The sequence below is a fragment of the Asterias rubens genome, chromosome 1 (genome assembly GCF_902459465.1).
Source record: "Asterias rubens chromosome 1, eAstRub1.3, whole genome shotgun sequence".
In the NCBI taxonomy this organism is placed as follows: Eukaryota; Metazoa; Echinodermata; class Asteroidea; order Forcipulatida; family Asteriidae; genus Asterias; species Asterias rubens.
In genome coordinates this window covers 10,984,084-10,998,974 of record NC_047062.1, presented here as the reverse complement: position 1 = coordinate 10,998,974, position 14,891 = coordinate 10,984,084, and the positions used below count along the sequence as shown (strand labels likewise).

Here is a 14,891-nt window from a genome sequence, read left to right as displayed (position 1 = left end):
CGTAGCCCGGCTCGAGGAGTTACCGGCACAAAGGAAAATGAGATCTTTCTTTTGCATGCTGTGATAAAATGAAATAATAATAATAATAATAATAATAATAATAATAATAATAATAATAATAATAATAATAATAATAATAATAATAATAATAATAATAATAATAATAATAATAATAATAATAATAATAATAATAATAATAATAATAATAATAATAATAATAATAATAATAATAATTCAAACTCTGGTGTTTCTGTTTAGCAGAGTGTGGGTTCGAGTACCAGTCGTGACACCTGTGTCTTTAAGTAAGACACTCAACCGTGTTGCTTTGCCCGTTGGTCCCGTGTGTTGTTTAACGCGCGTAAAAGAACCAATTGCACTTATCAAAAAGAGAAGAGGTACGCCCCGGTGTTCCTGGTTTGATTGACAGCATATTGCGCCACAACACATTGCAAACCATTGCATGATAGATAGGCCTAAAGGAGTTGGTATCATAAATCAAACGTATAGTCCTGCATACCTTTGGCATATAATTTTAACTGTGCCCCGATTATTAAGCAGTCAATAATTATTTCATATAATACCGAACAAAGATTCTTTTATTCATCTGTCTACCGTGACACAAAACGCTAGTCGTACATACAGTACTTCTGGGGTATGACTAATTCTGAAGAAATGGGGAGGTGTATGTTACGGTGCCATTTGCCACAGAGGGTGTACAAAACCCATGGACCCAGTCACAGTGTGCAACAATTGTTTTGTTACACCTTTGAATAATTGTTATTCCTCTTCTCGAAGTTCTGTTGATTGGGAAATGCCATTCCCCATGGGCGCGAGAATAGGTGTTTAGTGAATTTCACATGAAGTAATTTCCACCAATCAAATGACAAGAATCTGTATGTCAGTTATATAATTTACACTAACGCACTCGAAGCAGTCAATATTTTGTATAATACCGACCAGCAACGCGCAGTGACTCTTCACTCACTCGAACGACTCGTTTGGAAGCCTATAGTCAACCACCGGTACCACGATATTCACGCTCCATTGCCTTCCACATTTTGTTTGCTATAGTGTCACTGGTTCCTCTCTGCGCTTTACGCATATTAACATGGAACAGGCTATTAGGACCAGTGAAGAAACTATGGTCCTGAGGCTGGTTCCAAAAGGTCGACCACAGTTAGTAGTCAACCAATGGTTGACCAGCCTGGGTTCGTTCTAGTCAACCTTTGGTTAACCCATGGTGCACACTCAAACATGCTCTAAGCGTCGTGTGATGACGTCATAATTGACCCTTTATACCTGTTAGTACTCCTTTCAGTACAATAGGTAGTGTAGTGATGCTACTCAGCCAATCAATGTGGCTCCACGTGACTTTAGGATTATCCAATGAAGTCAAACCAGATGACAGTTTCTCCCCGCCAAAATGAGCCAATCTAAATTCAGGACCAGGAGGACATTATTAACGAAAACAATAATAAATTTATAAATGGGTGCGTTCGGGTAGCTTCCCCGTGTCGACCCCGTGTGTTTTTCGGGTGGGCCCCTGTCAGGAGCTAATCGAACGAGCACATTCGCCGTCCACTAGTGGCTTCATGCACCTCGGGCCAGCCCAGCCCCAAGTGACCCGTTCCACAGCAGGGTACTTGGGGCTGACCCGGGTGAGCCCCTGGAATGACGTAAAAGCTATTCGAACGTACCGGGGCAGATCGGGTCGACCCGGGGAAGCTAATCGAACGCATAGCGAAGAGCTTTATGGTTTATACATATGTCTCGCTATGAACGTTCAAAGTTCCAAGTTTCTTTGAGCATATAAAACCTTTCCCTTTCGCCAGAAAAATACATATAAAATGCGAGCACATTTGGATTGCATAAGTTAGAAGGGCTTAAAAATTAAAGTATTATAAACGCATTGGTTCAAACTATTTGGCAGTGTTTTGTGTTGATGTCACTGAACAGCCTTGCCTTATATGCAGCGGTAGCTCCTTTAAACTCTCTCCTGCTGACCGGCGCCCAATAGGGCTATCCACCGTCACAATAAGAGCTTTGTACCCATTAGTCTCGGCCTTCCTTACTATGCTCCTGACCAGTGTCTCGTCTTTGAAGATGTGCAGCTGTGCCCATCGCAAACCACGTGGGGACGAGGCTTCTGCCACCTCTTCCATGGTCGAAGTTGTAACACAGCTCAGGACCATTCCGGTTCCGAGTGATGTAACAGCTGTACAACCAAGAAATAATCTCGAGTTTTGTTTGAGTGTTTGTTTTTTATTTCCAAATATCACAATAAATAATCATAAAACATACAAGAAAAAGGAACAAAGGGTGATAAGTGGAGGGCATCAGGAAAAAGCCTAGGCTTAGACAGAGCATTGACCCTTTAAAATAGATAATTTTAGTTGATTACATTAACAATGTTGATTGATGAAATGAAAGGTATTATGCATACAGCAAAAATTACACAAAACAATGTTTGGTTGTAATTAAACTGTTTTTAAAAATTTGTTTCTGTGTATTTAATCATGTCTCTATTGAGACGGGAAGCAGTAGTTTTGGCAAATAATTTTGAGTCCTAATTTTACTTATTGGTAAATGTTATGAGTCTCTTGAAGCTTGGCGCGGCCCAACTTCTATCTAATGCTGGACAAAGCGGAGGGGTGCGACCAAGTCCCGAGTTGGATAGACTACGCCCTTTTATCATATCAATTTTTTGAAACCCCTTTTGTAAATATCTACACCGGAATGTGAAATAAAACTACTAAAAGCTGGTTTATACGCGGCGCGCGCGTGGGTTTGGCAAACTCATCAGAAGGGGGTGTCGGTATCATAAGTCGTTGAATTGCACTTCCCAAAAATCAAATTTTGAAAGCAAACCCAACCACAATGTATGTTACAACGTATTAAGTACTTAAATTCATATGAACATTTAGTGCTTTCTTTTTTAAAGTTAATTGGATATTCAATAATGTATTCAATCATTAACTAAGTATGACAAATGAACTCAAGTCTTCTTTTTGGTGCGTTTGGTTGGTCAAAACGTATCACGCAGCAATGTTACATATTCATAAAGTGAATACATTTACATACCAGGCGACTGCGACATCGTCAAGTCCCTGTCCTGCGTGCGGAACAGGTTTTGGAATGCAGAGCATCACAAAACTATGGTGGCCCTGAAGGGACACAGCCAGTCGTGAATATTTTTGCGACGTCGTGAATTTATTCACGACAAGTCGCGAATATTTTTGCAACGTCGTGAATATTTTTGCGACGTCGTGAATTTATTCACGACAAGTCGCGAATATTTTGGCGACGTCGCGAATTTTTTCACGACTAGTCGCGATTTTTTTCACGACTAGTCGCGAACATTTCCATGACGTCGTGAATATTTCTGCGACTAGTCGCGAATAAATTCGCGAATATTTTGTCAGTAGCTTGAGTGTGTAATTACTGTATTCACGTTGACGGCTTAGTAAGAATAAGTAAAAGCTGTCCCGTACGATGATGGATCCGGAGGAGAATTCCGACTGATGCAAATCGATGGTGGGTTGTTTAAGCAAAACTAACGTTAAAGGAACACGTTGCCTTGGACCGGACGAGTTGGTCTATAAAAAGCGTTTGTAACCGTTTGTTATAAAATGCATATGATTGGAAAAATGTGTTAAAAGTAGAATACAATGATCCACACAAATTTGCCTCGAAATTGCGTGGTTTTCCTTTTACTTTGCGAACTAACACGGTCGGCCATTTATTGGAGTCAAAAATTTGACTCCCATAAATGGCCGACCGTGTTAGTCGACGAGGTAAAAGGAAAACCGTGACATTTCGAGGCATTTTTGTGTGGATCATTGTATTCTACTTTTATAACATCTTTCTAACCATATGCATTTTATAACAAACGGTTACAAACGCTTTTCAAAGACCAACTAAACCGATCCAAGGCAATGTGTTCCTTTAACGTATGGCCCTAACGGTAGGCCTAGGCCTAACGTTATAGTTTTACTGAGTACTTTAGTAGGAGTAGGCTATCCTATGCTAGGCAATAAACGTTGGCCTTTTCACTCTTCAGAAAAAACATAACGTTATATGTCACCCGCTCCTTCGTAATGATGAATATCGAGTAAATTTCATTTTTGAGTTTATATCATAATAATCCCAACAAGCAAATCTCAACATTTTAAATAAAATAAAAATTATGATCATACGACCTTCCTGTCCAAAATTATATGTAATGTTCGATGACCTTGACACTATAAATTTAACGACCCGTTTTGAAAAACATAAACGCTAGAAAATTTTACTTTTAAAAGTGCGACGTCTCACACACTCATTAAAAAAACTATTTTTTACGAAATGAAAACGTCAATTTTTAAGCCCGGCGTAGTCGGACCAATAATAGGTAAATTGTAACTACTAAAAGATAAGGTTAACTATAATGTGTAGACAATTTCAGCAATAAATTTGACAATTTTTACCTGAACTGTTAGAGCAATTTGCGTTGTTATTTCCAACTTGAAATGCGAGTTCGTTCCGTCACGGCGGGGTGCAACGCATCACGTTATCCCCTACCAAGTTTTACTGAAAGATTAATCCTTTAGCATTCAGAATTATTTGGGTTTGGAGTAATTCAATCTTGAAAACCCCCGAAATATGGATGAAAATCAGACACTGTTTTTTCGAACTTGGATTACAAAAATAACTACGGAAACGGAAACTTATGGAAACGGGATGAGTTGTGCACCGATTTTCGGGGTATATTCGATGCCTAGTATTGGAATAAATGTCTAAACAAGTGAAAATTACCATAATGGTGTTGGGCAATACTAAAAAACAATGTGTTCAAATGTTTTTTGCTTTCAACCAGAGTAGTTTTCTGTATGGCTCTCAACAATTAACATTAATTTACTAATATATTTGAATCTTCTTTGATTTCTTGAAGTGTAACAGATGTTTATTTTATCAACAAAATTTCTCAAAAACACATACAACAAATAATATAAAAACAGTACGATTTCTGAGAATAAAACATGAGGAAAATAATGTTTGGTTTTTAATAATGAACAAAACTTTCCAGCTAACTTACACGTATAAAAACATAAAAAACAGTACCAATAAAATAGTAAAACAAAACATTAAGGTTAGTTGAAAATAAAAAGTAAGTAAAAATTAACTTACACGTGATAATAAATAATATCAAAATCTATTCATGTAAACCCATTCACACCACATTCAATTAAGTACATAATTAAAAAATAAAGGAAATAAAGGACGAGAGTTGACTTGGGACCGAGTTGACTTGGGACCGAGTTGACTTGGGACCGAGTTGACTGGGACCGAGTTGGCTTGGGACCGAGTTGACCGGTACCCATACACATAGCCGAGTGGCAACAATCGTCATAGCTTGGCTCTCTACGCGTGCCGTGTAAGAATTACACACTCAAGCAACTGAAAAAAATATTCACGACTAGTCGCGAATGTATTCACGACTAGTCGCAGAATTATTCACGACTAGTCGCAGAATTATTCACGACGTCGTGAAAATATTCGCGACTAGTCGTGAAAATATTCGCGACGTCGCCAAAATATTCGCAACTTGTCGTGAATAAATATACGACTTCGCAAAAATATTCACGACTGGCTGTGTCCCTTCAGGGCCATCATACAAAACAGTAGTTTCCTATGGCATGGCATTGGGACATGAGTCAAGTCTAGCATTGAAGAGGCTCACGTGTTTTTGCACACACGTGCGTTATGGGCAGAACCTATATGGATCGGTCTACACCAAAGGTGTCCCGTGCCTTTAAGCTCCTCTTAACAACTAGACACTAACTAAGTTGCGCTGAAATGTATCTTGACATAATATTACTCAAAAGGTCTTCAATAATGTTTTGTTATTCAAGGTTTTTTGCACTTTCACACCATACCTTTTGCTGTTGCCACTTCTCCATCACTGTGTGCCATGCGCTGCATCGCTGTGGGAGCTACAGCTATAGGAAAAGCAATCTCTTGACCCAAGATGGTGGTACGAAGGTCTCGTCTGGAAACATCCCTTAATAGTTTGGGCCTCAGTCGGTATCTGCATGAAATAAAAATGTTATCCGTGTTGTGCTGGTTGAGGCTTTTCAAAGTATCCATGATCACTATTGATCTATGGATAATGAAGGATGAACACGCTGATGTGCAAAATGGGTGTGTGCTTTCAGATGCCTTTAAACAAATATCAAACGACTTCAGGGGTCGATTACACAAAGCAATAAAATCCCTCTTAAGTTGTCAGTATCACCATAGTGATTTACATTTTGATATCATACTTCTCTCTTAATGTAAAAGATTGAAAAACCACTCGTTTTGTCCGTCATGCCATACCACTTTGCAAAGAGCCATACAAACATTATCACGAGTGAATTATTTAGAGTGACACACGGGTACATTCAGTGCAATTTAGAGTGAAGTTCATACCACTTTCACTCAAACGGAGTGACACAGATTGACTTCACTCTCTAAAGAGCGAAATTGACACCACCCAGACAAGAGAATGAATTTTCACTTTTTTACATTTAGAGCGTACGATTGATTTGCAGTTACGACCAATCTTAGCTCTTTGTGAAATATGGGGCCCAGGCCTGAAACCTTTCAAAATTTGAGTCAGAATAGTGACCTATTTCTTACATTACTTCAGAGGGAGCCGTTCTCAGAATGTTTTTGTGTTACTATCAATAGTTCTACATTACTCGTTACCAAGAAGTTACAAGTACGTTTTGATGCTGATGAGTATGGAAATAGTGCCCCGTGCATTTCATGTAGTACCTAATAGTCAACACAATGAACAGGTTAATGACGAACATGTCAGTGTCAGATGTAATTGTGTCCGCCATGCAATACTGTCCACTCCGGACACTTTTGCATTATGCAATCGTGTCCGGGGCTATGCAAAAACCGTCCGGTGGACATGTACATGACTGTACATGTATAATGTGCGCGCATAAGCGACCCAGATAGCATGTACACGTTGGCTCAACGTTGGCCAACGTTGGCAACTAATAATCGCCGGGTCGGGGCAACGTTGGTAGGCGACTCACTTGCCAACGTGTGTTTTTCCATCGGGCCAACGTTGATAAAACGTGTTGGCTAGACGTTAGAACAACCACTAAACATAACGTTGTACCAACGTTGGCACAACTTTACGGACGGACGTTCCAAGCGGGCAAAAGTTGGATCTACAAATCGTTTTAACGTTGGAATGCCGACGTAGTGGCAATCACAATGTAGTAATTAACTAGTCAATTAATTATTTCAAGTAATTATCATTATAGTATTAGTATATACTGCTACTTAATTTACATTTACTCTAAGATCATCTAACTCAATAAGTTTTTTGATACAGCTAATTCTATTTTCTCATCATACTAACTCAATACATTACTACAACCTATCCAGGTCTATACATCTGTATACACTGTATGTCTTGTATATACAGACCAGGATCCCTAGATTTTCTAGTCATGGTTTTTACTCCGTTTTCAACTAAAAACTACTTAATTGTTAATTAAAATGTTAGTATTACAAATTTTTGCTTGAACCTTTGTTGTTCGTATTTTTGTACATTCAAATTAAGTACAAAAGTACTGAAACTTCCCTCGGATAACTTAATTAAGCCAAATTGTTTTATTATCAAAGAAACTGACTTCTAGGCCCAACCCCCAAATTTGCATATTATGTCAACGTTAAACCAACGTTGGATCAACTGAAGCGTGATATATTAATGGTATAACTAAGGTTTCGCATCTAGATTATGCAAACAAAACGTCAACCAATCATCAAACCTGTTTTACAATAAACAAACGAACTATTCTGGGGTCGATTTCACAAAGAGTTAGGACTAGTCCTATCTTAGGACTAGTCCTAGGAGATATACAAATCGCATGGATAGTCCTAAGTTAGGACGAGTAACTAGTCCTAACTCTTTGTGAAATCCATCCCTGTAACTATTCTGTTAGGACAGTTATATTTTATGAATTGCCACTTATTGTCGTAGTAAGACCATAGTTCAATATACGTTGCCCTCGGCAGATCGCCATTTAATGTAACCCAATCAAAAATACTAAGTCACAATTCCGACTTCTTCGTTAAAAACCACGAATAGCTACAGCTTAAATGCTGCCATTATTGTGTCGGCACTTATTGGCTATAGCCTATGCACCGAGTGCGACAAAGTCCAGTGTTGTAAATGCCTCGAGATAGAGCCATCATAGTGGTCCCACCTGGTGCACTCTTGTCAGGGGCTCACCCGAGTGAGCAGCACGGGGTTGACCCAGGGAAGCTTTATATCGAACGCACCCATAGTAATAGCATAGCACTCAAAAAATTAAAACACCTCAGAGAAATGCTCAACATAGGATTATTTCAGTAGATATACATTAACCATTTATTTTTCTGAAAAAAAAAAAATACAATCGGTGAAAGCGTTCTTGAGATATAGTCTTTTTCATCTGTCCGAAAACCTGCCAATTTAGCGAGAAAATAGCAAAAATTGTCATTTCCTTGATTTTGGGCTTGTTTATCAGGAAAACTGGTCCGTTTGAAAAGAAATTATGTGGAAAATAGTGCAAAAACAACAACTTTAAGTTATAACCAAAACTCATAGATGTTTGATTTTGGCGTACAAAAATACCGAAAACCACCTTTAAGCGATTTTTCCAAACTGCAGATCTAAAAACAAAGCAAAAATTACTAAGTATGGCTAATTAATATGCGTAAACTTAATAACTCCAATTGTGATTGCTCTTTTGATACAAATCTTTGGGTATAGTGTACAGTGGAAAGCTACATACTGCAGAAAATTTAAGCCTGAGATGTAACTAATTATGCAGTTATGCTTTCGACGAGAAGCTTGATTTCACGTTCATTCCAGCCAGAAAGTTTAAGAATTTTGGCAGTGTGTTCTTCATCCATGGCTTCCACGCAGGACCCGAGTGTGTCACTCAGGTCCTCTGTTGTGCTCATTCACAGTTATTTCTTCGTATGTTTCACTTCTTGGAAAATAAGTTGACTCAAATAACTAAAGCGTTTGGAGGAAAAGTTTCCGTATGGCGCCACCAATTTTTCATTCGAAATGAAATAATATAGTATCTAATTTATACCTCAATGAGATATCCCTTTTTGTAAAAAATAGTAAAAAAGTGGTGGCGCCATACGGAAAGTTATCCTGTTTGGACTTTGAACTATCCCAAGCACTGTTCAAATCCACAAATAGACAAAAAATTTCGGATTTTATGAAGAGTCCATTTGTTAATGGCGGTGTTTTCATTTGTACTGGAGCTGTGCAGCAACAGGATTTTACGTGTGGAAGCTTTGTGCGTAGTGAAAAACAACCGTTTTTCATAAACCATAATAGACATTTTCCCACACACCAAAGACAAAGTAAATTCATACATAAATGGCCTAAGGTTAGTTGCCAAGATGTGCGAAAGAACAAACTCATTATCTATTTTTTTCGACTTGTTACAACTGTTTGAAAACAGCACTAAAATCGAAAAAGCATGCATTCTCGCCTGCGGCAGGGCAGACTGTGTGCATGCAGAGTGCTATTTATTACCAATATAATGCTGACATAATTTGGGATTTTTGCTTACCTTTTAAATGCCTGCACATTATCCCCCAGTGTTTGCTCAGGATAACATCCAGCTCTGTAATACTCGTAAACCAGACCCGACAACGACTTGCGGGCAAATGCTTCGAAATCTTCCAGGCAAAGTGGCTGTGCCATCTCTTGCCTGAAGCTCTGACGCCACACTGCAAGGCTCGTGAATCAATTGCGGAGTGAAGACTTGGGAAGCCCTTCTGTTTGGAGTCGGTACGCCTATATGGGCCATATTTTTGACCGCGTGAGGGCGCTCTCAATCACTTCCGGGGGTATATTCATTCATACCCAAAACAGTTTTTAAAGATTGGAACACATTATAACCACAGACATCTAATCCATCACAGACAATAAGACTTTTAAAGGAGCCGTTATAATCCACCTCTAAAGCAAATTGAAACTACGGCGCAATAAAAGTGACAGAACGCCTATTAATTTGTGCAGGGCGAATCGCGTGTACCCCCGGAAGTGATCAAAATACTATTTATAGCGCCCTCGCGCGGTCAAAAATAAGGGGCATTGAGGCTAAGCTCGGGGGGGGGGGGGGTGGTCAGAGTTTGGGGTTGAGCAAACGTTAAACTTGCGCCATCATTGCCATCCGTATACGTGAAGGTGTCCCAGAGACTGTCTGCTAGAGATTCGATTCCCAATAATGGGAAATTAGGAGGATGTTTCAAAAGAGGGCTCTATCGGAAGAAGTTTGTACACATATTTTCGCCATAATGGGGGACCACCATACTGCCCTCTATCTAAGCTATGAAATGTAACTGGTCTCATGTGACTGGTCTCCCCATATCAATATCTTTGTTCAGGGATTTTGAGAATCAAGCATCTGATCAAAGCACACAACTTCGGCGACAAGGGTGTTTTTTTTTCGCTCGCAACTTCGACGACCAATATTAAGCTCAAATTTTCACAGGTTTGTTATTTTATGCATATTATGTTGAGATACACCAAGTGATCATTGTCCGTGTTGCAACATTGTATCGCCTATACTTGCCCTTTGGGGGCACTGGACACGCTTAGCAATATCATTGCCAAATACAAGTTTTATCACTTGGTGTATCCCCCATCCCAACACGTGCATCAAACAATAAATCTTTGAACATTTTTACTCAATCGGTCACCAAAGTTGCAAGAAAAAAATGAAAGAAAAATATCCTTGTTACACAAATTGTGGGTGCTTTCAGATGCTTAACAATTAAAAGGCTTTTAATAATTATTTGAGTGAGAAATTACCTATGATAAATTACCTAAAAAAATCGTACAGTTTGAGGAGACATAAATAAAACGAATTTCCTGTTTTGAGTTAATCGACAATGAGTATTTTATTCATTTTTTTATTTTTTTTTTAAAATATAATATGTATGTCATGCAAATTTTCCATGTTTTTTTAAATTATTATCTCGTGACCCGGGTCGCACTACACTGACAACTCACGACCCCCAAGACAACAATTTTAAATGCACTTTAACATAACATTTGGTGTCAGGACACTTCGTACCTTTGCCACTTCGTAATACCCTGGACACTTCGTACCTTTTCAAGGTACGAAGTTACTTTGGGCACTTCGTACCTTCTTACAAGACACTTTGTACCTTCTCATGAGTCACTTCGTATACCCTTCTCACAAAACACTTCCTACCCTGGTACTAATTCGGGATGTCTGCATAGTTTATGATTATTTTGTGCTTTGTGATCGGATGATTATGGAATAATAAGCAAATCAAACCAACTGTTACTATTTTGTTGGGACCAAGGAGCCATTTTGACGATTGCATGATTGTTTGACTTTAAAGACCTGCTTGAACGAAAATGTCAAGCCGTGAACTTTGCTGAATTCCACTTAAAATGTTTTCGATGAATAAGGAAATCGAGTCATATGATTATAAATAGGTTTCAATTGTGTAAAAAAACAATCATTTTGTATGCCCTTGTCCAGAGCTTTTCTGCGAGATTTGCGAAAAGCCCCGTTACGTAATCACTCTCAAAACGTCATAAGTAGATAAAGCCGCTTTGTTGCAGCGTGGATGTATAACAAAGCAAACTCCCACAAATGACGTCAGCGGCATTGTCCTTTGACGCCCGCTCTCAACGGCAGAAGTGTTTTTAGTTTTTCAAAAAACCTTTAGGTAGGGGCCTGATTTTTTACTCGATAATTACGAAAAGTTCAGAAGTGTACACATATCAAAATTACGTTAAAATGGTGAACAAGTGCATTATAAACAAGTAAAAAATACCATTTCTGTTGAAAACATTCCGCTCAGGTAGCTGTTTAAAATATTTGTAAAGGGTATTGGCGGAAGATGTTGTCCTTGGCGGTAATTAGTTTCACATTAAAAATGACATTCACATATTCAAACAAAAATTATAATTCATTATGTTTTATTATATTTTATCTCAACAAACATTAAATTTTTGTGGAATACACATTTTAATGAAGGTACGAAGTGACTCAGCGGATGGTCACTTCGTACCCCGCCCACGGTACGAAGTGACCAATTTGGTTACGGTACGAAGTGTCCCGAAGGTACGAAGTGTCCAGGGTACGAAGTGGCAAATGTACGAAGTGTCTGACATCAGAACATTGGAATCATTTCAAACTGTTGAAAAATGCTATTTGTTTTTAGTTGTACAAAAAGTGTTGCTTTTTCATCCCAAATTTAGTAACGAAGGGAAATATCAGCCATGTTGTCTTTCGACGTACCTGGTCGATTCCATTACACCGCAGGGGTGATACAGTATGCAAGATGATTATTTACCATTTTATCGGATGATTATGAAGCAAAAGCAAATCAAACCAACTGTTACTGTTGTTTGGACAAAGGAGCCATTTTGACGATTGCGTGATCGTTTTGTTTTCAAAATATTGGCGGAAGGTGTTGTCCTTGACGCGGTAATTAACTTTGACATTCACAAAAGTCATATGCAAACAAAAATTATAATTCATAATGTATTATGATTATGATTTTCTTATCTCAACGAACATAAAATTATTGAGGAATACACTTTTTAATGAAGGTACGAAGTGGCGCGGCTGAGGGTACGAAGTGATCCCGCCCACGGTACGAAGTGATCAATTTGGTTACGGTACGAAGTGTCCCGAAGGTACGAAGTGTCCAGGGTACGAAGTGGCAAAGGTACGAAGTGTCCGACATCCGTGAACCCAGAAGGTATATCGATCTCAAAATTCTACAGGTTTAGTCGGGGTCCTCTAAAAGCCGACAACGCCGACAACAAGTCCAGAGCACTGACAACAAGTTTAAAATACCTTACGCCATAAACATTGCGCAAGTGACTTACGCGGATGTGTTAAGTTTCGTGAAATCGGCTGCAGCTCTGAAAAACTGATTTACTCTATGTTAATCTTAAAATCTTAGTAACTCCACCAACATCCCTCGTTGCCAAACCGAAAGGTACAGAAAACAGCCCAGCCAGTGTTTTAACTAGTACTGAATTCTAGTTGTGTCTTGTGTATATCTAATAGGGCCCTTGAACCGTGAGTTTTAGAATGCTTTTAAAACCAGAATAATATTATTATGGTCTTATTATACGCTTGTAAATGACCTCTTACCGGTTTTCTTGATGGTGTTCGAAGAAGCTACATCGGTTACAACCAACGATATCGTAAGATGCTCAATTGTTGATATTGACATAATAAAGTTGTTATAATTGGCCAGCAAGTAAATCCATCCGGAAAAACAAAAGACAACGACAAGCAGAAAGGCACGTTTCAAAGAGAGTGAATCCGCCATAATAGTCAGCTGTAGATTCGAGTTGGATGCGAAGATGTAATGCACTCACTGGGCTGCGTCACTTTAGTGTTTTATGGTCGTCTGGTCCCCTGACCAAAGATTCCTTGACGTCTCTTGTTAAAAATCTTAGGTCAGCAGGTATCACCCAAGGTTAAAAATAGAGCATGACCATACAAATATTGACTGCTTCGATTACCATGGTTAAAACTATGACTCCCGAGGTGATCCCCAGAGCGTTCTATTTTCCCGAGGCGAACATTGCACGAGTAAAGGCAGTCAATATTTTTTTTATAACAACCCAAACATTTATAAATATTGTACTACTATTATAGACCTGAATGCTACAATCCACGGACGACGCGAATACAGATTGCAAAAACTTTTACTATGTGCTGCATGTAGTGTCGTGCAATCCAAAATGGTTACAGACTATTAATTTATCATCATCGTACACTCAACGGACGTCTGGGTACTGCACGCCGTGTGCTAGTCTTCGGACTAGCGCACGGCAAACCGACGCACCAGCACACGGCCGTCGTCTAGCAAAACTAAGACATGTCATGTGTCGCGCTCTAAACCAATGAGCAGGCAGAATACTTGTAAGGGGTGTTATAAATATATATATACATGTAGTCCTATATAGGGCTACGTATCCACCATGCATGTGCTGTATACATACTACTACCACACACGTGGACACACGTGTGGACGACCGAAGCGAAAGTAAGCTTTCCATATCTGTGTTTTGATTGGCCAATCGAGGAGAGTCAGACCAATCAAAACAAACCCAGCTGCGGTAGCTTTCAGTCACTGCATTTATCCAATGTTATCATTATACCCAATGGAATCACTGGATCTGAATAGGTGGTACCTGTCTTTATCCTTGCGGATAAAGACAGGGGCCCAGTCTACCATAGTCTTGGCAATCTTGCAGCGCTGTGTTAACTTTTTCATTGTTTTCTGCTTCAGCTTTCCAACAGACCAAGCGTGCGATCGTTGTAATCAATTAACCTAATGTATTAGTTGAGCCCCGGGGTCATTTATGTTATGTTTACACGGCATTGGCGGCTCCGTGTTTGTCATGGAGGAAAAATCGTAAGAAAATAGGAAAAAAGTGTTCACGAAAATCTAAAGCCCAGTTTATAGTCGGTCGCGCGATAGTCGCGCGACGGAAATCTTGCGCGCAATCCTAAGACTGAGGCCTAAAAACCGTGTCTTTTTATGATCGCGCGTCAATATTTCCGACGCCAGTTAACTAAATCATACCGTAGCGGGCGCGCTTTGGGGATTTACAACTGCGCGTAGTACACTATCCAGAATCAAGCCCACCATAGTCTTGGCTAGTCTTGGGCCAAGACTAGTAAAGCAAAGGAATCTGACCTTGGTGCTTTGACCCAAAGCGGCAACTACAAAAGGTTTAATATTCATTTCACTGAGCACTCAAAAATAACACACCCTTATTATTTCTTCCAGCGTTTGTATTTACCTCGAGGGCACGTATCATT

General features: G+C 39.2%; 1 protein-coding gene across 1 annotated transcript; it reads right to left on the bottom strand.

Annotated features, from left to right (window-relative positions):
* Positions 1 to 252: 252 nt before the first annotated feature.
* LOC117288424 (hydroxyacid oxidase 1-like) lies at positions 253 to 9,831 on the bottom strand. Its single transcript, XM_033769596.1, has 4 exons — positions 9,624 to 9,831; positions 5,916 to 6,067; positions 1,963 to 2,215; positions 253 to 1,433 (listed from the first exon to the last, which is right to left on the bottom strand). The coding sequence occupies exons 1-4, from the start codon at positions 9,755 to 9,757 to the stop codon at positions 1,280 to 1,282; spliced, it is 693 nt and encodes a 230-aa protein (XP_033625487.1). The 5' UTR covers positions 9,758 to 9,831; the 3' UTR covers positions 253 to 1,279.
* Between the last annotated feature and the right edge of the window lie 5,060 nt (positions 9,832 to 14,891).

Coding starts and splice junctions, on each gene's coding strand:
- LOC117288424 (XM_033769596.1), bottom strand. CDS start 9,757: ATGGCACAGCCACTTTGCCTGGAAGATTTCGAAGCATTTGCCCGCAAG. Junction 6,068..9,623: donor AATGTGCAGGCATTTAAAAG/GTAAGCAAAAAT, acceptor TATTTCATGCAG/ATACCGACTGAGGCCCAAAC. Junction 2,216..5,915: donor AGAAGTGGCAACAGCAAAAG/GTATGGTGTGAA, acceptor TTGGTTGTACAG/CTGTTACATCACTCGGAACC.